A 25,731-nucleotide genomic window follows, 5' to 3' on the forward strand; every position below is an offset into this window, starting at 1 on the left:
AAGGGCCAGAGCCGGAAGATGCGTCCCTGCGTGTGGCGGAAGTGGCTGTGCGTGTGACGTCAGCGGTGGGGGGGGCGGGACTGGGGCCGAGAGCGGTTCGCGCGCTTCGGGCCTAGTCCGGACTCGCCGCCGCCGCCGCCATATTCCCGGTAACGGGGGCGCGCGGCCGGGGGCCGGCGGGGCCGGAAGAGGGCTCGGGGCCAGCGCTGAAACTGGGAGGGGGTCGGTTGAGTTTGGGGCAGCCGGAGTCGGCGGACGGGGGGCGGTGCGGGCCTTTGAGGGAGGAGGCCGAGGGCGCCGGGCCGAGTCTGTGGGGAGGGAGCGGGGCGGGCCTAGTTGGGGGCGAGGACTAGGCCTGGGTGGGGAGCGGAGGCGGCTGGAGCTCCACGACCCGCGGGGACTCTAGCCGGGACCGCTTTGGGGCCTAGGCAGGTGCGGCGGGCTGGGGCTGCGGGCTTCGCCGCGGTCGTTCTTCGCAGCGCCGTCCCAGGGCCCTTAGGAGCAGAGGCCTGGACTTTGCCGTCGCGCCACGGGCAGCTGCGGCGCAACTCGGGTCGGGCCCGAGGGTGATGGGCAGCGAGCCCCGCGAGCCCCGGCGGCCTGGGAGAGCGAGGGGCGGCGCGAGGCCGGGGGCGGGGCGGAGCGGGTGGGACCGAGCTTGGGCTGCCGGGATGCTGCGTCTCTGGAGACGGGAGGTTGGCAACCATTGCTCTCCTCCCAGCCTGGGACCCTCATGCCTTCCAACTCTTGCCTCTTTCAGGATACCGCAGTGGCATCTTCCTTACTTTGTCCGTTCTCCGGGCTCGCGATCTTCCTTCCGGAGCCATGTCAGAAGGAGTGGACTTGATTGATATATATGCTGACGAGGAGTTCAATCAGGTGAGGGGTCATCGGGAGCATTGGGACTTTACTGGATCTGCTGAAGAATCACTTTCACCAAACTTGCAGTGGTTCCAAGCTATCGTAGTCCTTGCTAGGCCTGAACGTCCCTCTATCGGGTCTAAAATTTTACTCTATCACAGACTTTCAAGACGTCTGATCATTCCGCTTTATGTTAATTTTAAGCTCCCAAGGCTTAATTTTACAAGCTTTAAGAGCAAATAAAAATCAGGTTTAATAGAATGATGAATCAACCTGTGGAACTTGCTCCCCCAGGAGGCCGAACTTGGGTGTCAGTCTCCTCAAAGACTACCCACACTTAAAAAAATCACACTTATGTTTGCTGTAGTATTCATGAGGACAGTGTTCATACCTGTTCCTTTGGAGTTCTTTTTTTTTTTTTTTTTCCTTGTAGAGAGGGAAAGGGGGTGGAGGGGGAGAGAGAATCTTAAGCGCTCCATGCCAGTGCAGAGCTGAGATCACAACCCTGAGATCAGGACCTGTGCTGAAATCAAGAGTCGGAGGCTTAACACACTGAGCCACCCGGGCGCCCCGCTTTGCGATGCTCTGAAAGGGCAGCTGGAGAAATATAATCCTCTTCTCCATAAGGCAGTGCAAACGGTATAAAAGGTACTTTAGCATTTAATTGCAGCTTCATTCTGATTGTTTTGGGTCTTACTTCGTTCTGTAAGTAGTTTGTAGTCTTGAGAGGTACATAGGCATTTTGGTGTAATAATTTATTGATGAATCTAATTGTTTTGAGGGTAGAAGTAAAGGTGTTGGACAAACCAGTTAAAAAGTACGTGTAAACTCCCTCATATACCTTGGATTGTTGGTTGATTTGTGTTATGTTAAGGAACATTATGTAGTGATGTCCCTTGAAACAATAATCTAACATACTGAGGTCAATCTCAAGAATGTTCCATAGTTTCTATTTAAAACTTAGTAATATCTTGCGCAGATTGTTTTTTAGCCCCAGTTTACTTGAGTAAACTGGTTCTTCCCATTAGGATCTTTCAGTGGGTATACATAAGGACCTGGAAAGAGGATAAAAAGAACAGATTAGAGAAAGAAGGTCCCCTGGTTAGACCCTGACTTTTATACAAGGCAACAGAGGTGTTATATATGTCATTTTCTTTACTTGACGCGTTTACGTTAAAAAATTTTTTAACGCATTGTGCTGTTTAACGTGGAGATTTTAGAACACAAAAGTAGAATAGTATAGTGAGCTTGTACCCATCAGCTTCACCATTTAAACGTTTTCCCACGTCTCAGATAAACTGGAGTCATGTACATGTGGCTGCCGGTTGACCTAAATATGTGAAAAAAAAAACTTTTTTTTTTAAAGAGATTTTATTTATTTATTTGGCAGAGACACAGCGAGAGAGGGAACACAAGCAGGGGGAGTGGGAGAGGGAGAAGCAGGCCTCCTGCTGAGCAGGGAGCCCGACGTGGGGCTCAGTCCCAGGACTCTGGGATCATGACCTGAGCTGAAGGCAGACGCTTAACGACTGAGCCACCCAGGCACCCCGAAAAAAACTTTTTGAGCTCAAACAAGTCAAATGATTATGGATGAAAAGAAAGGTTTAGTATATTAACTTAGTTATACACCATTGTTTTCCATATTAACTTTGAATCAGACCTTTACTGTTTACAAGTTGAAGGTTATTTTTGTTTTTGTTTCGTTTTTAATACAAGACAGGAAGAAAAGGTTCTCATAGTTGTTTATTAATAAAAACCCTTTTCCCCCCTTAATTTCCTTCTCTGTGGGTTGATAACAATGGTGCTGATTCACTTTGAGAAACTGGAAGAACAGGGTAGGTCTAGCCACATTTGATCTGAAAAAAATGGAAATCTGTAATTTCTTAAGCAGTATAACTTGGAGATTCTAGACAAGGCACAGGCCTTGTCCAGTGGTCACTGCTTTGTCAGAGAAGTAGTCATTGGCCTCAATTTGTTCTCCTCTCTCTAGTTAGAAAAGACTTTTTTATGGGCTTAAGATAGTCCAAAGATGGTATGTGGAATCTAGTAGACATTTATACCAAACAGACAATATTTATCGCTTGGCAAGTTGAAGTATAGATTTTGAGTGTTTTATGTCCATTTGTGGAAGGTCCAGGGAGGGGTGCCGCCCAGTGCCTGCATCCCCCCTCCACCAAATGAGTTAATTTTTGGTAAAGCTGGGCTTAGTGTAATTTGGAGTCTGCTAAAACAATGATTAAAGTTCTGTTTGGCAAGGATTGTTAAAAGCAAGATTAGACTGAAGGCAGCCAGTACAGATTGTATTTTAGAATGTTTTAGGAATATTAAGGATTTATCCTGAGCCAGCCCGTGCACAAGAGCCCTGTCACACGTACGCTGCTCCCCAAGCAGAATGAACATGGTTCCTGGACGGAACCCTATGGTGCTGACTCCCTGACCTCTTCTGACAAGAGCTCTTTTGCAGAGCTACTATACTCCTGTCACATTAGGAGTCAAAATTCACAGCTGCTCCCTTGGGCTGGGTAGAGGTAGTCTGGAAAAGTGAGAGCTGCCGTTTTGGTGAGTGTTTTGCCTCTATTCCTTGTGCTAAGCAAAGTAGAATGTGCTTTGCACATTGCCCAATTCTGTTCGCTACTTCCATCAACAAGTACTTATTGAGCAATTTCTGTTTGCTAGGCACAGTGTCAGGACTAACGAGGGAACAGGGAAGAAATGGATCCCTGTGTTCAAAAGAGGTTCTGTTCCTGGTGGTTGAGGGCAGTGGACAGTGGCAGGGAGGGAGGGCATAAGGTGAGGACTAGAGCTAGTTATTATAAAGCCAAAAACTGAGAGCTTTAGTTACAATTAAAAGAACAATGGTATCAAGTAGGTGGCTTTGAGAACCATCATTCCTAGCCTTTCTTACTTCCCTCAGATATCAGGAAAAGGGGGTTGGAGGGTAGAAACATTGAGCACACGGGTGAAGAAGTTCTTAAATTCAAAATCATGCAAGTTCTTTTATATCTAAAAAGCTTCAGAGGCAGTCATAGTTCTTCCTATGCTATTAAACACAAAATTTTTCATGAGATCTTTATTCAGTTTTAAATACATACTTACTTTTTAATCTCCCTGGAATGAAATCTTCAGCATCAGTGCACATAAAACATTATATTTTTCACTTAATTTGTAGAATTAGATTTTGCTTTAACCTAATCCAATACTGCATAAATCACCAGCTCATTTGGTAATCAGAAAAACCTCAGGCCCTTACCTGTTTTTCTGTCTTACCAGCTGAAGAAGTTAAAATGAATTGGTGTTGCCAGTAGATTTAAATCCAAACAACTTGGGCGCCTGGGTGGCTCAGTTGGTTAGGCGACTGCCTTCGGCTCGGGTCATGATCCTGGAGTCCCGGGATCGAGTCCCACGTCGGGCTCCCTGCTCAGCAGGGAGTCTGCTTCTCCCTCTGACCCTCTTCCCTCTCGTGCTCTCTATCTCTCATTCTCTCTCTCAAATAAATAAATAAAATCTTTAAAAATAAATCCAAACAACTTGATACATTGTTTCTTCAACAGACTCCTCAACAGGCCTGCTCTGTGCATCAGAACAGTTCCCACCAACTATTTTGAACCGAGGTTCTATGGCCCAGAGAAACCATTTGAATCTTGTGACAATTTTGGATTCATTGAATCCTTTTGTGCTTCTTAAAGTGGTAAGGTAATCCATATGCAAGGTTTTTCAGGACTTGAGTCTATTGTGCTCTCTAAGGGTCCTGAAAGAGTAGATTATTGGCCTAGACTTGCAATATTGGAGATTTCCTGGTGATGTGTGCGGTTTCTGAGCTGTCCAGATCTGGGTGTTAGTTTACTACCCAATTATCAGTGGTAATTTTTGTATTACAAATTTTAGACACAATCTCTGAATCACAGGTACTTCCTAGAAGGAATTCCAGTTTGGTTCCACTGAGTATCCAAGATAGTGTGTTTCCTCATTCCCCTTTTAAGTTTTATTTCAGAATCCTTGATTTAAATTTAAAAAGCACCCTGGTGTGAAGTAGTGCTCTCTAAGGATTAGAACATCAGAGAGGGTCCAGTGGTTTCCATCTTTTTCCTTTACCTTGAACCATAAGGGCGTATCACTGTACCTACTATATGAATGAGTAAATAAATGATTTTGTTTAGAGTTGCAGTTCTTTGAGACATAAGGGCTATGAAGTATTTTATACCCATTGTATTTTTCAAGTTTTTAGCACTTCACTTTACTCAATTTATTATCCACCCTGTGCTCTCCAGTGTTAGCTTCTCTTCCTGTTCTTTACATACTCTTTTTTATGCCAGATGCTTATTTGTTTATAAATTTCACTACCTAGAACAGTCTTCCTGTGCTTATTTGTCTTCACTTATTCCTTTTGTTGTTTGATTTTTTAAGATTTTAATTCTTTAATTTTAGAGGGAGAGAGCACATGAGCAGGGGAGGGGCAGAGGGAGAGGGAAACAGTCTCAACTAGACTCCACACTGAGCGTAGAGCCCAACATGGGGCTCGATCCCATGACCCTGAGATCATGACCTGAGCGGAAACCAGGAGTCTGACTCTTAACCGACTGAGCTGCCTGGGCATCCCCCGCCTTTTCTTATTTTTAAATTCCCTCTAAAAGGGTTACTCTCTTTTGCCATTCTCTCTGATATTTTCACAAGGTATAAACTCCTCTCTTGTGGGGTTTTTTAGAGTATTTGTAGTATTTAAAATTATTTATATGCCTCAGGAAGTAGAATCCTTTCCCCTTCACTATCAGAACAGTCTGATAGTGCTACCTTTGTGTGCCTGTTCTTCCACTGTACGTCAGATGAACTGAGAAACTAAAAGATGGTTTCCAGAAGTGTGTGATGGTATATAGGTCTAGGAATGAGTTTTGTAGTGAGTCCCCTCTCTAGTCTCACTTTAGAATCCACAGTTCTTATGATGGAATTGAACAGAGAAAGTTATTGGGGCTTCCTGTCCTGAGTTGCATTAGAGGAAGTGCTCTCTTTCTTCAGGGAAGTAGACAAGTTTTCTAACGTGGGTTCTTCCTTTATTCCCTTTTTAAAAACACAGCAATGACATGAATGAGCTGTAGTTCCCTTCTTTCTGTCTGTCAGTTTGGCAGCATCATCTTTAGCACTGTTGGGATGTTTTAGAATATTATCTGAAAAAATATTGTCTGATACTTAACATAAAAAGAGCTCTTTGAGGTAATATTGCAAATCTGAAACATTAAGATCTCCTGGTAGTAGTTCTTAACGGTTTTAGGATTTGGGGTATATAGCGTTAATTTGGCTGCTTTAACGGAATACCAAAAAATTAATGGCTTATAAACAACAAATTTATTTCTCACAATTCTGGAGACTGGAAGGTTGAAGTCAGGTTTGGGTGCTGGTGAGGGCCCTCCTCCAGGTTGCAGAATGCTGGCTTGTATCCTCATGGATGGAGAGCAGAGCAAGCAAGCTCTCTCTCTTGGCTCTTATATGGGCACTAATCCTGTTCATGAGGGTTCCACCCTCAAAATCTGGTCTAATTGTAATTACTTCCCAAAGACCCCACCTCCTGGTACGGTCACATTGGGGAATAGGGTTACAACATAGCATTTTGGAGGGACAGACACAGTCAGTCTATAACAGTAATAAATAAGTAAACATTAACACATAAACAAAAAATATATTTCTGATTATGTTTCGGAGTACATGTTCATGTTGTAAATGCTTACTGTGACATAGCTCATGGTGTGGGTGCTTGTCCTGTTTTCTGACCCTTAGATTTGAGAGAACTTCACTGTTTTTGTGTATCATTGAACATCTCTGGTGTTGCTCCCAAAAGTCTCTTATGTCTAAGTGTCTCGGTAACGTATTGGAGCTGTGTTGTTATCTGAGAAATAGTAAGGGAAAATCTCCCAGAGTTATTCTTTTCCCTTTTTAAAAATGTTTCTTTGATGGTTACTAGAAAGATGGGATTGTGTACTACGAGTTTTAGAGCTTCTCTGAATCATTTGTGTAAATCTAAAAGTTTTAAACTAGTAACACTAATTCTTTTTTGCATTCTGGGTTCCCATTTTTTCCCTGCTTTTTATTTCTAAATGAATATATTCTCTTATTAAATAGAGTTGTAAGTTTTGTGTAACTCTTGATTTTGGAAATAGCGTAAGATGTGGAAAATAAGTTTTCCTTACTCTTAGATGTGGTCTTTAGAAGCTGACCTCATTGACAACAGTAGCAGGTGCGTCTTTGTGTTCTTAGTTTGCTTGTGTAATCATCATGTACCTTTTGATTCTTACAGTTGGCTGAAGCTGGAAACATTATAGCCTACTAACAGGGTCTTGAGAGAAAAACCTACAGAAGCATAATTCAGTGAAATGGTTTTAAGTGAAAAATTATTCTTACCTAGCTTCCTAGAGTGGAACAGGGAAGTTTTGTATGTTGCTTTAAGAAGTATTTGACTGTGGACTCTTAAGTAAACTAGAATGAAATAGAATGAACCCAGTGGAAGGTCTGCAAACCCACCTTTGCCAACCCATCTCTTAGGACCCAGAGTTCAACAATACAGATCAGATTGACCTGTATGATGACGTGTTGACAGCCACCTCACAGCCCTCAGATGACAGAAGCAGCAGCACTGAGCCACCACCTCCTGTTCGCCAGGAGCCGTCTCCCAAGCCCAATAACAAGAGTCCTGCGATCCTGTACACGTACAGCGGCCTCCGCAATAGGCGAGCTGCTGTCTATGTGGGCAGCTTCTCCTGGGTGAGCATGGGGAACCAAAAAGCCTCCTGGGTAGGCTGGAGGGAGAGCGCTGGGAGGTGATGGCATTTTCAAAAACCACTGTTGCACTGTTTTGTGCTCTGATGGGGTTGGATTTCTTTTTCCTGGGATCAGGTTGGATTGATCTCTGAAAGAGAACTATCCTGAGGACGTACTGGTGCCGAAGAAAGCAATAAGTGGGTAGTTGCTTTTTCTGCCATCTTGTTAATGCCCCTGACCCTGGGGCTTTATGTCTAGCAGGGTCATCTGTGGGATGATTTCAGAATGAACACCTTGAACTCTTGGTGGTCATTCGATGGTCCTTTGATAACAGTGGGTGACAGGGATCAAAGACCTTGATAGTTCTAGTACACTCAGGGTAGGTGGTCATTGTTCTGCAAAAGTTCCTGTGTGACAGACAAGTTTTGGGGCTGGTGGAGGGAGGGTCCAAATTAGGAAATGTACATACTGAGGGGAAAGTTCCTGACAGTCATCAAACTGTAGCCTGTCAGGTCTGTAATTAAAAGCTGTTAGTAATCATTGTTTGAACTGATGACCAGCCAGCCAAATGGCAGTCAAAGTTAAAATAGGTTTTAATTTTCTTAATCTTAAAAGATGGGGATTGGGAAGGGGGTGGGGGGTTTTGGAATTCTGGGTGGGTGAGGATAATAAGAAAAGTCTGTACTAATTGAACTGTTGATGGGCTCTTGGGTTTCTGTGGGGAGGTCATGGTTGTGACTAGAATCCTAGGTTTGGGGAAAGGGTTTGGGACATTCTAGGTGGGGAGGGGGTGTAGCTCTTGACATTTCTTCCTTTTCCATCTTGCCGGCCCCAGTGGACCACAGACCAGCAGCTGATCCAGGTTATTCGCTCTATAGGAGTCTATGATGTGGTGGAGTTGAAATTTGCAGAGAATCGAGCAAATGGCCAGTCCAAAGGGTGAGGTCTGGATTCGAGAAGCCCCTTTTAGTTTGTCATCATTAGGATAACAGGTCTACGCTGTATTTTGGCCCTGGATTTTAATCCCTCTGACCCCTGGCCCAGGTTATTGCCTTGGTTTTGGCAGAGCGCCTTAGAAGGGGGACCTAGCTGCAATGTAACAATGTCCATCCATTGAGGGGCAAAAAGAGCTGATTTCTGGTTCCAAATATGTAGGAAGATTATAGGCTGACACCTTTTTGTTGATGGTAGTTTTGTGTATGTTGTATTAGCAAGGTATCTTTTGCTTCACCCGTTTTCACTAAAAGTGGAAGAGAATTTCTTTGTTCTTCTCTTGGCTGCCTAGTAGATCTCACTCATTTTTAATTTTTCTTCCCCAAGGTATGCTGAGGTGGTGGTAGCCTCTGAAAACTCTGTCCACAAATTGTTGGAACTCCTTCCAGGAAAAGTTCTTAATGGAGAAAAAGTGGACGTGAGGCCGGCCACCCGGCAGAACCTGTCACAGTTTGAGGCACAGGCTCGGAAACGTGAGTGCGTCCGAGTCCCAAGAGGGGGTACGTGGAGACCATCTGTATGAAGGGGGGCAAGTTTGTGGGTTTGTTTTCTGTGGTGTGGGTTCTGCCTGCAATGTGGAGGAGTTGGTGGGGGGAGGGTGGTGGTGGTTATGGGTGGTGGCATGGTCAATTAGTAGACCCAAAAATGAGGCTGTGTACAGAAAAGAGCACTCTGCTGAGAGTCAGGTAGGTTCCGGTTATAGTCTGGTTTTGCCACTGACTCAGTTGTGTGACCTTGGGCAAGTCACTGTACTGCTTAGGGCCTCTTCCCCTCTCTGAAGTAGTTACATGATGTTTAAAGTTCCTGCCAACTCTAAATTATGTGGTTTTGTCTAAAAAATCCGTGTATAGTGAATGGGCTTAATTACAACACGTGCTCTTTATAAATGACAAGCAGCCGCCCTAACATATGCAGGTAATGTTTGTAAAGATGGCTGTGATCTTGTCATAAACATGTGCTGGAAGGGTGCTCTATAAGGAATCAACCAAAAGGAATGCTGGAAAAGAAGAGTTTAACAATGTTTCTCCAGCACTGTCCAGGGGAGAGGGTGCCCTTTGAGTTACCTGATATTTTAGTCTGCTTGGCAAGTATTCCCCACTAATAAAGCTGCATCATACTACCTTAGCTTGATGATAGTGTCCCTTGAGTTCACTTTACTCCCTTTGTCCTGATTCTGTACTCACCAAGCCACCTTCTGATACTAATTTGGTTTCCCAACTAGGCTCTCCTACTGGGAAGAGAATGCGCTGACCAGCCGACACAAGTATTCCGGTCTGCTTGGCAGTTATATTTCTCATTGTAAATTAATAAATTGGCATTCTGGTTTATGAATCAGTCTCTTGTGAGTTTGGTTAGCGTGAATCAATTTCCTAGGGTACAATCACCCCTGGGTGAACTGTTAAAGTCGAGTTTCTGAACCTGCAAAACCTGAGGACCAGACCTTGGATTGTCCTGACCTCACAAGGTGCAGCCACCCTGCAAGGCCTTGCCTGAAGCAGCCAACTGCCTTTACTTTTCTTTTATGACAGTGGGTGTGAGGGCTGGGGGTGGGGGAAAGTGTCATCACCTGCGTTCTGTCATCTTAGGTCCTGCTCTCAAAATAGTGCCTTGTATTGAATTGGGTGGTCCACTGGAACCTTGTATTGATTTATTGAAGGTGGAGATATGGCCACTTCTCTCTTGCATAGGAACAACTGTTCTTTCAACTAGATTGAGAGCCTAGATGGGTATAGTGTGAACTCCCATTGCTCTGGGTTAAAAGGCACACACTTTTCTTTGACAACTTGAATTTTCAAGTTCCTCTGTTTCAGAGTCTTTGTATAATTCAACCCTTTTCTGACTTTCCTAAGTTGCATAAATGTACAGTTGCATTAGGGATAACATTCCTACTTCCGTTTAGCTATTTACTCCTCAGTGTTCCCTTTCTTTGCTGAAGAGATGGTGGTGACGGAGTGGTGTTTTCCTGCTCTGTCATGTTGACAGACTTGGGTTCTGTTAATTCACTAAGTGCAGCTGGTGGACTTCCTCTGCCTACAAATGGTTGCTAGTCTTGCGATTATAGCCATAGGTACAAAACAGAACCCTCACAGAAGTGGGAAGAGTAGCTGGGAGGGTGACTAACTTTCAGAGGATCCCACTTGCTAATACCTCTTTCTTTGTTTGAGGGAACTCAGGGAAGAAACAAGTTGCCATGTGGATGAGACATGAAGCACAGGTGTGCCGTGATAGGCACCAGTGATCTGCTACAGTGGAGAAAGGGCGGTTGCTGAGATGATGGGTCCCCGCATGCTTGAAACCGGAATTGGGTTTACCAGCAAGTGTTAGTTTAAGGAGCACTCAACCTTTCTGTCCACATTTGACTGCTAACAGCATCTCTCTGCCTCCAAGACCTCGAAGGCCATGGGATCATGTTCTATTGGATTCCACGTTAACCAGGCTTGGAGTAGACTATTAAATTGGAGAGAGTGAACAAGCTTAACTGAGTGACTTGACAATGGACAGCCACGTTCCCAGCTGTAAACAAGCATGTGTGAGCCCCTGTTGTGCACAACACCATACCAAGGTGCTGTGGTGATGTTTCTCTGGGGTACTGTGTTTGGGCCATTGAAATACAGTGGGAGTTCCCCAGATATGAGGCTTGTTTTTTACTAAGCTTTTACTAGGAGTCCCTGCTGTCACCTGTGCCATCTGCTCATTCTGTGGGCACATCTTGTTTTGGCTTACCTCCCATTTTCTCTCTACTTCTCACTTGACCTCTAGTCTTCTGTGGTGTATGTCTCTTCCCCATCCCGCTGACCAGTTTTGGTATGTGGATGGAGGAAGTATCTATCCCCTGGCCTTTCCTCACTTCGAATTCCCTGGCCAGAGTGCCTTTGCGAAGAGAAAATTTCAGATGCACAGTGGCATAGTACCGGTCTCAGGTCAACTAGTAGTGGTCTAAGGAGAGAGGCCCTGAACCTCTTAATCAGGGATGGTTGATTTTACATCCACTTGAATCCAGCTGAACAGTAATGAACAGACTTCTCAACAGCGTCATTTTCTCATGGGTTAATTAGGATCCTGCGTTTAGAAATAGAAAACAAATCTAAGGATAAGTTGTGAAGCACAAAGAGTTCTAGATAAAGATCATTCTTTGACATAGAATTGGGGTGATACTGCTTTCTGGATTTATGACTTAACTAACTTGCCTCTGCCCTTTTTTTCTGAGGCCAAAGAAAAGGGAGTAGATGATCTTACCTTCTTTCTCAGCTGCCTGTCGCCTTCTTCAGTATGGTGTTGGAGGACTCTTGCTGAAGGATGATGTGGTCCCGTGGGTACGTGTAAAGCCTTGGGCAGTAACGTTAGTTCTGTTTTGCTTCATAGGAATACCTCCACGGGCCCATTCCCGGGATTCTAGTGATTCTGCTGATGGACGGGCCACGCCCTCTGAGAACCTTGTACCCTCATCTGCCCGTGTGGATAAGCCCCCCAGTGTGCTGCCCTACTTCAATCGCCCTCCTTCAGCCCTCCCCCTGATGGGTCTGCCCCCACCCCCAATTCCACCCCCACCTCCTCTCTCCTCAAGCTTTGGGGTCCCTCCTCCTCCTCCTGGCATCCACTACCAGCATCTCATGCCCCCTCCTCCTCGATTACCTCCTCATCTGGCTGTACCTCCCCCTGGGGCCATCCCACCTGCCCTTCACCTCAATCCAGCCTTCTTCCCCCCACCAAATGCTACAGTGGGGCCTCCACCAGATACTTACATGAAGGCCTCAGCACCCTATAACCACCATGGCAGGTAAGGACTATTTTGTTCCTTTCAGATCTGAGCCAGGTATAGTAGGGTAGACCATGTGTCAAGCATTTTGTTCTCCCTGAGGAAGTGAGTGAGTGTGAATTTTTGTGTTCTCCCTTGTGGAAACTCTGTTGTCATAGTGTTGAGTCCTGGGAAACAGTTAACCATCTGTTAGATAATGTTTTTTATTTGGTGTTTCATTTGCATCTAAGTCTTGACCCAAACCGTGTCTTTCATATTCCTTTTTAAGGATCTTGATTAAATCGAGGGCCGTATGTGGCTGTTAGGGGTGCTGTGAATGTCTAGCGCTATTGGGTCACGCCAGAATTACAAAAGAGTATGTTGTAAATCCTGTCCTTGAAGAGAATGTGAACACATAAAACGTCAGCAGGCTGAGAACCATTTAAGACATCATATAGGAGAGCATGATTAAGTAACACTGTACTGTAGAATACGGTAAGGATGACAGGAGGTGTGGGCAATCAGGAATGGTGTTATTTCTGTGCAGCCGAGATTCGGGCCCTCCGCCCTCTACAGTGAGTGAAGCAGAATTTGAAGAGATCATGAAGCGAAATAGAGCAATTTCCAGCAGTGCCATTTCCAAAGCGGTATCTGGAGCCAGTGCAGGTAACTCACCCTTACCTTTGCTGTCTTCCCCTTACCTTTAGTTTTTCCATGTTTTATCATTTCTATTGGCAAGTTCAACTAGATAAAGTTGGAGCACTGTTAGATTCTCTAGAGTGGCACATTTTGAGTAGTATATAACCTGATTGTATGGCTTCAGGGACGCTCCAGGGTTAGTTATTTAGCCTGTATCCAGACCTGCCCCGTGAAAACAAATTTAGTGACTAGACTATAAATAACTAATAATATCTTATTGTAGTATTTGTTGTAGAATGGAATTCCTGGCCTTGTGGAGATCTCAGTAGTTGATCGGTGGATCTAGTGTCTATGTAGTGCCTAGTGTAGATCCCAGGTTTTTTAGGACTGATACCCCAACTAGATGTGGTTTGATATGGAATCTCTTTATATTTGGGGGTCTAGACAGACTGCTGGCCTGCCTGTAGCCTATCCTAGAAGGAGGCAAGTCTGTTGGGTGTCGTCGTAAGACATAATGTGCCCTTACAGCTAAGTCTTGCCCTGCTGTTAGTATTAAGTGGGCAGAACCAGGAGCTGTGACTCGGAGAGCCCTGGCATGGAATCTTTGGTTCTTTTTAGGGTTCTGGTCCAAGTTCACATTATGATATGAGTCATACTCGCTTCCTTCTTGTGAGTTTCCCACATTAATGTAAATGGGGATTGTCAGCTCTCCTAAGAAATAAGTTAACACTAAATATTACCATCTGTTTTCTGTAATTTCTCATCTTTGGCTGCAAAATTTGAATCCACAGAGTAGGTTAAAGACAGGAAATACATGTATTCTCTCTCTTTTTTTTTTCCTCCAGAAAACTTTCATTGACATCTGAAGGATTTTTTAATTAGAAAGTAATCTGTGCTCATTTTAACAAGTCCAATATACAGAGGAGTATAAAGGAAATAGTCATTGTACTTCCTTACCAACTCCTTCACTTTGAGATGATCAGTAACTGAATCTCTATCTCCCTTCCTTTTTGTTGTTCTCCTTCTAGTCATTCAGACCACAAATACTTATTGAATGCCTACAAAATAAGCAAAAATTCCCTACCCCGGTAGAGCTGACATCCTGGTATTCCTGGACTTCCACAGAATCACAGTTCCTCCACAGTTTCTATTCTGTTCTTGCTGCCCTGCACAGAGGAGGCAGCCAGTCCTCATCACTGGACCCCTGTCTGGTGTTATGCTTTCCTCGCACTGTCTTCTGTCTGTAATGCGCTTGATTTAGCTTGGAAAAGCATTGTGCAAGTACCCAGCCCCTGACCACGATACCTGAGCCAGGCATTGCTCACCTTTGGGGAATGAAGGGGGCTAATTCTTGATGGCAGCATAATTTAAGATATATATATCAATACACCCCACATGTAGACGTGTTAGATATACATCACATATATGTGTACACACATCTTTAATAAAAGTCCTCTATACAAGGGCCACCACCAAGACCACCTTCTACAATTTAGTGTCTGTCCCTCAGATTCTTTTTTCCGTGCATATGACAACATATATATAATTTTTATCCTTTTTACAAAAATGGAATACTGATTTTACAGATTTTTAGAAATTAATATATTCTGGACATCCGTCAATATATAATAGTACCTAATATTTATTGAGCCCTTACTGTGTGCCTGGCACTGTGCTAAGCGCTTTACGTGGATTACTTTGTTTACCTACAGATTTATCGCGTGCTTTTTAACAACTGTGTAGTATTTTATAAAACCAGTGTCCCATAATTTATTATAGCACCCTGCTGAAGGAACTTTATGTCTGATTTTTTGATAAAGTAATGCTGAAATGTAACATTGTTAAGCATACATACTCGTGAACAGAAGTAGAACATTCTTAGAATTGCTGGGTCAAAAAGTATGCACATTGTTTATTGTAATGGATATTGTCAGATCACCCTCAGACCACCCTGCCCTGTTTTGTATGCCCACTAGCAACATCTGAGAACCTGTCTCATTGCAGACTGTTGGAATATAGGTGCCGTCCACTTTTATACCTGCCACTTAAGCCTCATCCATCTTACCATGGTTCTGTGGGAACGAGTTATTGCTTTGTGTCCTCCTGAGTTCTCCTTTTGGTCCAGTTAGTTTACTGCCTCTGCTCATCCTTGGCCTTTCCCATCCGTCCCCTGTCAGGGGATTACAGTGACGCGATTGAGACGCTGCTCACAGCCATTGCTGTTATCAAACAGTCCCGGGTCGCCAATGATGAGCGTTGCCGTGTCCTCATCTCCTCTCTTAAGGACTGTCTTCATGGCATTGAAGCCAAGTCCTACAGTGTGGGTGCCAGCGGGAGCTCGTCCAGGTGAGTTATCGGTTGCTCCAGTGGCCTACCAGCCCCGAGCAGCACTCTTCCAGGGATTGGCAGGGGGAGGAAGAGAGCCCAGGGGATCTGGCAAGGCCCTGGCTGGAAGAGCAGGCTGGCCCTGATGTCTTTAAGGGGAAGGAATTAACCAGGCATCTGCATTAACAGATGTCATGTCCGCAGTCCGTGTTGGGTGAGGCAGTGGGCTGTTTAGGAGTAAAGATAGACTGGTGTAGTTAAGAACGTGGGCTTTGAAGCCATACGTGCTTGGATTCAAATCCCAGTTCTGCTCCTAAGTACTTGTATGGCTTTGAGTATAGCACTCACTCAGCTTTCTAAGCATCATTTTTCTCATTTTAAAAAAAGGGACAATAGTGGTACTTCTCTGACAGACCTGTTGTAGAGATTGGGTGAGATAAGCATGTAAAGCTCCTAGCACTGTGCCTGATACATTAGTAAGACCTCAACACATTTGACTTAACTATTTTCCCAAAAAAGACTAGGCGTCAAAGAGCTAACATTCTCAGACATTGGGCCCATCATAGAAAAGTGGTTCAGACAAGTACCGGAAGATACCGAAACACAACACTCTTGGAAGGCATGTGGTAGGTTCTCTGAGCGAGGCTGAAGGGTCTTTCTAATAGGAAGAGACACCGGTCCCGAGAGCGATCGCCTAGCCGGTCCCGGGAGAGCAGTAGGAGGCACCGGGACATGCTTCATAACGAAGAGCGGCATGATGATTACTTCCAGGAAAGGAACCGGGAGCACGAGAGACACCGGGATAGAGAACGGGACCGGCACCACTGAGAAAGGTGGGATGAAGCCCCGCTCCCGGCTGTGGGCCGTCTTGTATAAAAGAGAAATTACTGACCGTGAAGATTCTGCTCTCTCTTTCTAAAGCAAATAAAGGGAAGGGGAGGACTTTTTGACTTAGGTAACAGAAAATTGAGGAGGGCAGATTTGGAGAGTTCTCGCCCTGAAATGGACCTGAGATTGAGCTGGTTTTGTGTGTGTCTTGTCTGCCTTAACCTGGTATCCGAGAGACAGCATGGCATCCGGCCTGAGGGCACAGTGATGCGGGCCGTATTAACTTTGCTCTTCGGCTTTCCTCATTTGTAAACGAACATGGTAAGAGCAGCTGTCTGGCTGAATCCAGAGCATTCAGCACTCATGGTACTTGTCACGTACCGAGTTCTCAGTAGATGATAGCCAGTTATATTTTCACCCCACTAAACTTTCAAGGTTTTTTCAGGAAACTGACCAAGACAAAAAAGTAAGAACATGGCCTACTTGTTAGTTTTTGAGATGCAACATTGATGATTTTAAGAATTAACATCTATTAAAGGGGTTCTGTAAAAAGCGAAAGATTTATGCGCTCTGAAGAGAAACCAGAATATTATTAAAGGGATTTTGAAACTCAGGATACTTTAGGAGAAAGCTGATCTGAAAAAAAAGAGAAAGCTGATCTGAAAAAAAAAATCATAATAATGTAGAAACCGTGTGGAGGTTACTTCAATGGAAGGATATATTTGTTCGGGGAACAAAAAATTTACAGCGATTTTTTTTTTTCCCAAAACAAAAGCAGAAGAGTTGTGAGGGAACTATATTATCTCAGGTTATGGAGAAGTTGAGTTAGGCTTGGCTGCATCCAGGGGCTCCAGCTGTGTCCTCAGGACTTAACCCCTCTGCATCCCCAGCTCTGCTTTTTCTCAGTCTTCTTCCTCAGACAGGCCTCAGTGTTTGGGGTGGGGGAGGGGAGGGCAGAAGGCGACAGCAGCCCCATCGTTCCAGTCCCTTCATTCTATCCCACCAATTTAGCTATCCCGACTGAAGGAAAGCTTCCAGCAGAGATTGTTTCTAGTACACAAGTAAGCAAGAGTGGTTTTGATTCTGTTTCTCTGGAGACCTTTAAAAGTAGTCTAGACTCTGGCTAGGATGATCTGTTTGTGGTTCCTAGAAGCTGCTGCATGACCCAGATGACTTTAGAGTCTCTTCTCGACTTTGGTTTCACATCAGGCGTGTTATGAAGATGTCCTTGTTTTTTGTTTTTCTGTGTGTGGTTTTTTTTTTTTTGCCAATTTGGTTGATCTGAAGTAATGGTAACTGAACCAGGAGGGTGAGGATTAGGAACGGCTCTCGGGTGGCTAGGGGCTAGGTGGGTGGTGACTGGTTGAAGACGAGAAAAGAGACCCTGCCACTACCTGGGAATGCCTGTAGTTCACCAGCAGTAGCTGGACCCTAAACGGTAGGCAAGTGCAGCGTTTGGCCTGCTGACAACCTACTAACAAGAAAGGAGTTCTGTTATAATTTCCCTGCCACCCTCTACTTTGTTGTTTGGCATTATCTGCCATTAATATAAGCAGTTATAGCTGGAAATTTCGTTTTGTTGTCTTCTTTAGGAGGCGAATGAGTGGGAAAATGAAAAGTTACCATTTTTTTTTTACCTGCTTTCCTTCTCTGTTCTTAAACCACTCATTTATTCCACAAAATTTTAGCGGGCTTGACATCACTGAAATCTAAGATAATCCATGTAAAATCAACAGTTAGGCTGTGGGTTCTAGATTTTGCAACAGGTAGAGTTGGGGGAGGTGCCCATGTATCCCCAGGACGCTAGGAGAGATGGGGCTCACAAATAGCTCTGGCCTAACTCGGCCTCGGAGTGGGCAGGAGGGCGGGCACTAGAGTAGACCTCTGTCCCTGTCCCACCCCTTCTGTGGCAGTAGCAGCATGTCCCTGCTCCTGTTGGAGCTGGCGCAGTTGCTAGTGTTGCTGTAGGTCAGGTGCCACCCCTTCCCTAACCCTGCTGCTCACAGTGTGGGTCCTTCAGAGTGGAAAAGACTAGAATAGTGACCAGGGAGGTACTTGTCCGTGCAGAGGATGAATTAGTCTCTGGGGCCACATTCCCTTTAGCAGTTAGAACATATAACTGCATGTCACCATTCCTGGTGGCTTTGCTTCTAACAGCCTCTTGACAGAGAAATTGTGAGATCCACTGATAACGAGTATTTGGGGATTGAACATCTGAACCTGAAACATAAGCTGTCATTTTGCTTCATTTCTTCCACCTGTAAAATGGGCCTGTTTTTCCATTATGAGGGTGATGCACTTTGGATAACTCTGAAGAACCTATAACCTGGTAGTTCCTAGAAAACAGTCATTTGGCTGGTGGGAGGAACTCTGGAACAGGTTTTCCAGGTCCCCATTTTTTATCCCTTAGATATGTTGGTTATTCCATCCAAATAACTACTCCAGAAGAATTGAATCAGACACCCCAAAAATGTCAGTTTCTAACATCCTCATCTTAAGGACTCTGCATTCTATCTGCAGTCACCAAGTTGTGAGGTAGGAGGTCTCATGTTGGGGAGATGGTACTTGGGCCCATTTAGCTGGAGAACTGTGCAAGTTCTGTGTACAACACGTTTTAGTTAGAAAACACTAGTGTTCATATTGTATGGATGGTGTTCCCTAAGAGCCAAAGGTGTGTTCTGTCTAGAGGCAGCAATACAAACAGCAAGCTTTTCTGTCCATTCTTCCTCAGGATGGGCACCACCACCAGGGCACAAAGTCTCATCGGCCACTTTGGCTTCTGCCTGCATCCAAACATTACCACCAAATGTAACCACAAGCTCTAAGAATTGGGTGCTGCAGTTGACTTTTTTTGATGTACTAGTTCTCCTTTGTTGTTTTGTATGGACAGTTCCCAAATTATATCTCTTTTGGAGTATGTGCGTATGCTTTGAAATTTGAGGATATCCTTAGGTAATGTGGAGCTTTGGCTCCAACTTCTTGTAGTTCTCGGCTCTTGGCTCATTATTTGAGGATATTATCCTACTTAAGATCTAATCATTCTCACCTCATTTCCTTCCTCCTGGTCCACTGAAAACTAAACATTCTGTTCAGTTTTGATCCAGTGCAAAGATTCAAAAACCCAAATGGTGTGAAGTGGAGAGGCACCAAGGGCTTCAGTTTTCCCCCATAGAAAATGAGACAAACGCCTGCCAGTATAGGTGTTTAGAGAAGCCAGAAGGCAGCGGCCTCTGTAACAGACTCTGAGGAGCCCAAGATTAAACAGTGCCAGTTCAGAATGTTGAAGGATCGGGCAGCTTGTGGATGTTTTTTTCTTGGATAGCTCCTCCGGGTTACGGAAGAGCATACGTAAAGAGTGAGCATTTGTGTGTAGGCTGTGTTGTGGGTTTGGCCATTAGTAGAAGTCTTAAGCCTGGATTGAATCTCTCTTTTTCCTGTTAGCTATTAATTCTATTTTATGCAGTCAGATTGACTGGGCTGCTCCCCGGCTTACTGATGCTGCAACACTGCAAAAGGGCTGGCCGTACTAGGGACCTTAAGTTTGGTAGAGATGTGGTAAGTGGCTTAACAGTGCCTTACTGTTTGGCAGAAGTTCTTAATTGTGCTTTTAGGTTCCTTGAATGGTAACTACTGGTTCTTTTATTTCCATGCTCTGCTTTCTCTTCTGGCCTGGCCAGATAACTCTTGCTTGGTATTAGGCTGTTTTTTGATCCCTTACTCAACACTGTTGTCTGGGAAAAGATTTAGAAACCCTTGACTTTTAGTACAGGTTAGAACATTCCCGGCTCTTTGTGTGTGCGCATGCACACGTACTCGTAAGGACACTGTTTGGAATGTTTTAAACAAGTCTTCTTGAAAAGAAAAGTTTAGGAGTTTCCTGTGTAAGTACATGCTCCCTGCTAGGGCCTCTCGGGTGTTTGGGGGTTAATGGGTTTGGTTATGTGCAATTTGTTTTCTTACCATTGTACCTCCCATTTCCAGATTTTTACCCCTCCCCTTAAGGTAAGCTCTGACTTGCTCAGAACAGATTTTCTGAAATGGTATTTCAACTCCCCATATTTCTTTATTGCAACTCTTTTTGGATTGTTGTAGTTTCTATACTTCTCCAGCCAAAGTCTCCTTTTCAGTCAAACTGCTTTGAGACTTTGTTTCATTGTCTGTTTTCCCCTAACCTTAAAGTGAGATGTCACTGCTTTTTTCTCTCTACTGACTGTAGCTTCTGCAACCATTCCCTCACTACGCACAGTGCCAGACGCCCCCAGACAGTCCTGCTTTCTTTCCTTCACTTTCCCAGGCTTGCATTCTGTCTGTGTATATATCCTACTTCATTCATTATAACCTTAAACAAGGCCAGTGTAATTCGAGTAAGCCCATCAATCGGAAGGTAACCTCTAACGTGTGTTTTCTTTTTCTTCTGATGTTCTCATTGCAGGAGTCTGGTTGGAAGCAAATGTTTTTTTAATGGACTTGCATCTCCTCACCTTGATCAGGACTAAAGGACGGAGGCCACTCCACCCCTCCCCCTTCCTCCAAACCCCTAGCCCCCTTCAGACACCCAGGGAATACCCTCTGCCCTACAGGATTGAAGACTGCCTGGCAGCCCTCCCAATCCCACACCTCCTGTTTGTCAGGGGAAGGAACCTAAAGACTTTGTGTGGTTGGGAGGGGTGGCAGACAGGAGGAAAACATGTCCAGGCCCCTGGTCTCCATAGAGAATGGTGCTTTGTCCAAGGAAACGTAGGAGTTTCTGATTCTCCAGGAGCAGTTCAGTGGTGAGGTTGATGGGAAGACTTTCTTCCCAAAGAAAAAGGATCCTCCATGCAGGATCTAGGAGAGTGACTGGGTGTGCCAAAATATGCCCAGGGTCCTGCCCTCAGCACTAGGTTTGATGGGGCCAAGAGGGTCCAAACCCCTTGCTAACATACCACTTCTTTGTTTAACTCCTTTACCTTCCCAGCCCTTTGAGGAGGGACCCTGAGAACAGAAATTCCCTTAGGAGAAGCTTCTCCTGTTCTTGCTTTTTCTTCTTACATATTGACGGTTCGTTTCCCTGACCTCCCAGAGGGCTGAACCTTTCCACCTCCCTGCTGCCCAGCCGCCTCAGTGGACTTGCCCCTCCTAAGCAGAGAAGGCCCTTGAGGTTGCTTGCTGCTGGGGAGCCCGGCAGAGCCAGTTACCACCCTCTGCTGCTTTGTGCTTGGTTGCCTCTTGCAATAACCAGTTGTACTAGGTGTTCCCTTTCCTGGGGCTTTTCCATTTCGCACGTGGAGCCCCTCCCCCAGGAAGGCTGCTTCCTTGTTTTAGAGGAAGCTACTGCCCTTGGGAGACGGGGACAGCGGACCTCAGCACTGAAGAACCCTTGTGAACTACCAGGAGGGGTGGGAAAGGAGGCAGGCTGGGCAGGCTGTGGCCTACTTCCATAGAGGCTTTTCTTTTTTCAGGTTCGATGTGAGCATGGGCTTGCATCCCCCAGGTACATACATATTTTACTTACTGTGGGAGAACCTGGCACTAGTAGGCAGGTGAAGTCACAGATTTGTTGGTGTCTTTCCACCTTTTGACTGTTGACGTATTAATAGTTGCCCTCGCTCTACGTGGAGGTGCTTCCTGCCTCTGATGAGGAGTGAGGAGGAAGTGGAGCCTGACTCAGATGAGCTCGGCTCAGAGTTCTAAGGACCACCACTCTGGGGGCCATTTTCTACACAGGCAAATGGAATTGCTTTTCCCCTAACATCCAAGTTGTGGTGTGGTTGCTGCTGATGGCGGCAGCAACGGTCCTGCGCTACCGCATGCACGTACAGGGCATTTGACACCTAGCAGGAGAAGAGATGTGGCATGTGAGATGGTAGGGTCACTGGAGACCCTTCTGACTCAGAGGGAAGAGACTGAGTTGGACTGAACCCTTCCTCTGTTCCCTGCACGTATCTGACAAAGCCCTCAGTCAGTCAGTGAGGGGGTCCCCCCAGGGTTGGACAGGCACATTCCCTTGGGACAGAGGCTACACGTTTGTAGCTTTTTTCCCCTGTCCCCAACCCCATCCCCACCTCCACTTCAGAACATGGCCCCCCGCCCAACTGGCCAAGTGTTAAGTGATGTGCTTATCCTCGAGAGCAGCTCCGGGTGTCTTTTTAAAATGTAGAGAAAACGGAGTATGGTGACAGTTTAAGGAAAAAAAATACATAGAATACCAGAAAAGCCGTTTACCCGGAGAATTTTTTTCTCCCCATTTTTGTTTTGTTTTTACTCAATGACACAAATTTTAGTTTTATTTCCTGATAGCAAAAGGAAAAAAAACCCAGCCCTCAAAAAGGCCAAGGCCCCGTCCCCCTGTTGTCGGTGATTTGTTTGTCTTTCTGATAGGTTGAAAATTGTGTAATAAACTTGATGACGCTGTCAATCTTTTATACTGCATTGTATTTTTTTTCCTTTTGTAACAAAATATTTTTAAATAATAAATGGGGTGTGAGCTGTTTTATGGATTCTGCATTGAATAGCTTTGTTGAGGTGTCTGGGACATGGGCCGGGGCTGATGCAGAGGCTGTGGGATGACACTGAAGCCCCCGAGTTCTGAGCTGGAATCCCAGGTCGGGTGTGTGGTGGCCTGGGGGACACTAGGGAGCCTCTAGTGCAGATCTTTGGAAGTGCCCCCTTGAGGCTTAGCTTGCTTCCTTAGCCATCTAAACTAAGGGAAGAAAAATTCCAAGTTGTCCTTTGTCTTTCAAGATTCCTAAGATTCATTCTCTGAGTAAATGTCCTCCCTCTACAGTTCAGTTCTGACGTTCTCAAATTCAGGAAGGGAAGACTCCTCTGCTCGGAGTCTGGAAGTATGCTTGCCAGTGCCTGCTTGGGCGGGGTGAACAGCAGCATAACCTAACTGAGCTGAGAACAGTCGCTATTCTGCCTCTCACACAGCGGTGTTTTAAGAATCTGAGAGAGTAGGGGCGCCTGGGTGGCTCAGTTGTTAAGCATCTGCCTTCGGCACAGGTCATGATCCCAGGGTCCTGGGATCGAGCCCCGCATTGGGCTCCCTGCTCAGCGGCAAGCCTGCTTCTCCCTCTCCCACTCCCCCTGCTTGTGTTCCCCTCTCTTGCTGTGTGTCTCTCTGTCAAATAAGTGAATAAAATCTTAAAAAAAAAAAAAAACCTGAGAGAGCAAATGTGAACATGTTTTGGGAACTGGGTTGCTGTCTCAACATCGGGAAGTACAGATTAGGAAGTTTAGGAGAATGTTGTGGGTGAGCTCCTTGGAATTCCAGAAGGCTTCTGGCTTTTCAAAAAGCCAGGTGAGCCAAGAGGAGAGTTACATGTATAAAAAGATGAACCAGAGACCATGTGATACATAATGTGTATTGGGACCTGCAAAGGCAAGATCAGCATAAAAACAAGAAACCTTCAGGGGGCCCAGAATCTCTATGACAACGCAGTGTGAGGGAAATACCAGTGGGCTCTCAAGGCAAGTTCTGTGGTCCCGTGCTACGCTTGCTAAAATTCCTGTTTTTGGGCTGCATCCACTTCTACGTGAAGCCTAGAAATCTACTTTTTATATCCCAGATGACTTTCATGTAAACTAAAGTATGAGGACTGGTAGTTTAGAGAAGTCAACACGTTCTTCATTGAAGCGCTACCATAGTGAAACAGAAAGAGAATGACCTTTGGGTTACTCTTTGTTCAAATCCCAACTCTTACTTTTTAAGCTAAATGCCCTCAAACAGGAGGTGACTTAACATTCGAGTTGATTTTCTTCTGCCTCACAGGATCGTGGTATGGATTAAATCTACTCTGCCAGGCACTGAATGAATACTAGCCTCCTATACATTGCTGTCATGGTGTAGAGCCAGAAACCCGAATCTGTGTGTCCCAGGTGCTTCCTGATTTGGGCCAGACCTCAGCCTCTAGAGATGGCCACTGCAGTCACTTGTCAAGTTCTAGCCATGAGTGTGAATACCTGAGCAGGTCTCTACCAGCCCATGTGACCAAGCCCTACAAGCCCTACTCCTTCACTCAGGTCCTCTCCCCTGTTCCAGAATATTGATCCTTCAGGTCTAGATAGGCAGTAAAGTGACTTCCCTTGGCCTTCAAATATAGCATCTGACCACATTAACCCTGAAAGACTAGCTTTGCTCATTCCCATCCCCTGCTGCCTCAGTTTCTGTTGTATGATGTTTTATTCTGGGGTGACTACACCTGCATGTGTGGCTCCAGGAAGCACCCGGAAGAATGAATATCTGTGGAGCCATCCACAGGAAGCACAATGCATTAAGCTCCCGGAGAAGCATGAAATAAGTGAGAGGACTTCCTGCTCTAATCCTTTCCCCATTGCCAACCACTCATTCTCCTTAAGTGGTACCTGTTGAGTAGAATTTACTCGATCTAGACTGAGACTCCTAAGACAAGATTTCTAGATCCAGCTGTTAGTAACCAGTTGTGTGATGCGTGGCTGTTCCTTTCTCATCTCTAAGCCTGCAAAGTGGGGGATTAGATTCCTTTCTAAGGTGCCTTTTAATTATAAGCCACCTCTAAACTTCCAGCTGAGCCTTTCATTCATTTATCTTGTGTTGCCAGGAGAGTGACCTTAACCACTGAACCTCTAAAAGAAATGGGGAGGCCACGGAGAACAAGTTCCTGTCTAGCTTGATGCCAACAACTTCTTCAAAGCACAGCTAGAGAAGGCAGCAGTGTGAGCAGCAGAAAGGGGATTGGTGGGGTTTGTCACTGAAATATCAAGGAGGTTCCAACTGGATTTTTTGTTACTGTTTCACTGTTTCATGGTGGATTAGACCTGTCTACTACAGTTTTTGGATGGACTCCAAAAGCAGCCAGGAGGCAAGGACACAGAAGGGGTAGGAAACAAGAAAAATGATTAAGTGCTTTGGACAGTGGAGACCTTCACAGGATGAGAATGAGCTTGATCACAGGAAATAAGCAGAATTAAAAGCCAGCACGGAAATGCCTAAAGATCAATTAACTTTTGACTTTGAGCAAGAGCAGATACTCTTCTGACAGCAGAGGGGCCATATGGCTCAAGGTTTTCTAAAGTGGATTCTGTCATGGCTCCTGGTGGCTTCTTGGGGGGAAAGAAAAAAAAAGCCACTACTGAGTAAGATGAGAAAGTTTTAAAGACGGTTACTGGAAAAGGAAATGATATATGCGTGTAGGGCAATATTTCTCCAGCTGAAAAGAAAAGAAAAAAGGAAGGAAGGAAGGGGGGAGGGGGAGGGAAAGGAAAGGGAAGAAAGAAAAAAAGAAAGAAAAAAAAAGGAAGGAAGGAAAGAAAGTATGTTTCCTTTTACGTTAACTTGAAATTTTAAAATGACCAAAAAATACTGGCAAGTTTTGAATATGCTTCTTCCAAGTATTCATGCCTCATTCTGGTAAGCTGACAATGATCTGTAGGAGGAATGAGAGAAAAAATGCTGGCTTTGAGGCAGAGGTGAAGAATATAAGCAGTCTTTTAGGATGACAGGCTTGAAGAAGATACAGAAGTTGGCAATGCCTTTAGGGATTAATTCAGGCTAGAGCTGGAGGAAGAAAATCATCACTGCTTTTGTGTCCACACACAATCGCTCAGCACAGCCTGAGAACAAACCGCTGGGAGAGTCCCTGCCT

At 45.1% G+C, this 25,731-nt stretch overlaps 1 protein-coding gene across 4 annotated transcripts; it reads left to right on the forward strand.

Annotated features, from left to right (window-relative positions):
* Positions 1–76: 76 nt before the first annotated feature.
* On the forward strand, positions 77–22,523 carry CPSF7 (cleavage and polyadenylation specific factor 7). 4 transcript variants are annotated; one of them, XM_028117934.2, is made up of 10 exons: positions 77–149; positions 761–879; positions 7,390–7,608; positions 8,441–8,544; positions 8,926–9,098; positions 11,962–12,376; positions 12,882–13,000; positions 15,151–15,319; positions 15,964–16,131; positions 20,559–22,523. In XM_028117934.2, exons 2-9 carry the CDS (start codon positions 826–828, stop codon positions 16,124–16,126), a joined length of 1,416 nt encoding a protein of 471 aa, XP_027973735.1. In that variant the 5' UTR covers positions 77–149; positions 761–825; the 3' UTR covers positions 16,127–16,131; positions 20,559–22,523. The 4 variants fall into 4 exon arrangements, with proteins under 4 accessions (XP_027973735.1, XP_027973737.1, XP_027973736.1 ...); XM_028117936.2 differs by having other exon boundaries at positions 8,926–9,071; XM_028117935.2 differs by having other exon boundaries at positions 143–222.
* The last annotated feature ends 3,208 nt before the right edge of the window (positions 22,524–25,731 follow it).

The sequence above is a fragment of the Eumetopias jubatus genome, unplaced genomic scaffold, assembly GCF_037043125.1.
Source record: "Eumetopias jubatus isolate StellerSeaLion01/CBP00866 unplaced genomic scaffold, mEumJub1_p1.0 scaffold_13, whole genome shotgun sequence".
In the NCBI taxonomy this organism is placed as follows: Eukaryota; Metazoa; Chordata; class Mammalia; order Carnivora; family Otariidae; genus Eumetopias; species Eumetopias jubatus.

What these genes read in the sequence shown, in the direction of transcription:
- CPSF7 (XM_028117934.2), top strand. Translation starts at nt 826, where the DNA reads ATGTCAGAAGGAGTGGACTTGATTGATATATATGCTGACGAGGAGTTC. An exon ending in ATGTGGGCAGCTTCTCCTGG is followed by an intron (nt 7,609 to 8,440) that starts GTGAGCATGGGG and finishes TGCCGGCCCCAG; the next exon opens with TGGACCACAGACCAGCAGCT. An exon ending in GCAAATGGCCAGTCCAAAGG is followed by an intron (nt 8,545 to 8,925) that starts GTGAGGTCTGGA and finishes TTCTTCCCCAAG; the next exon opens with GTATGCTGAGGTGGTGGTAG.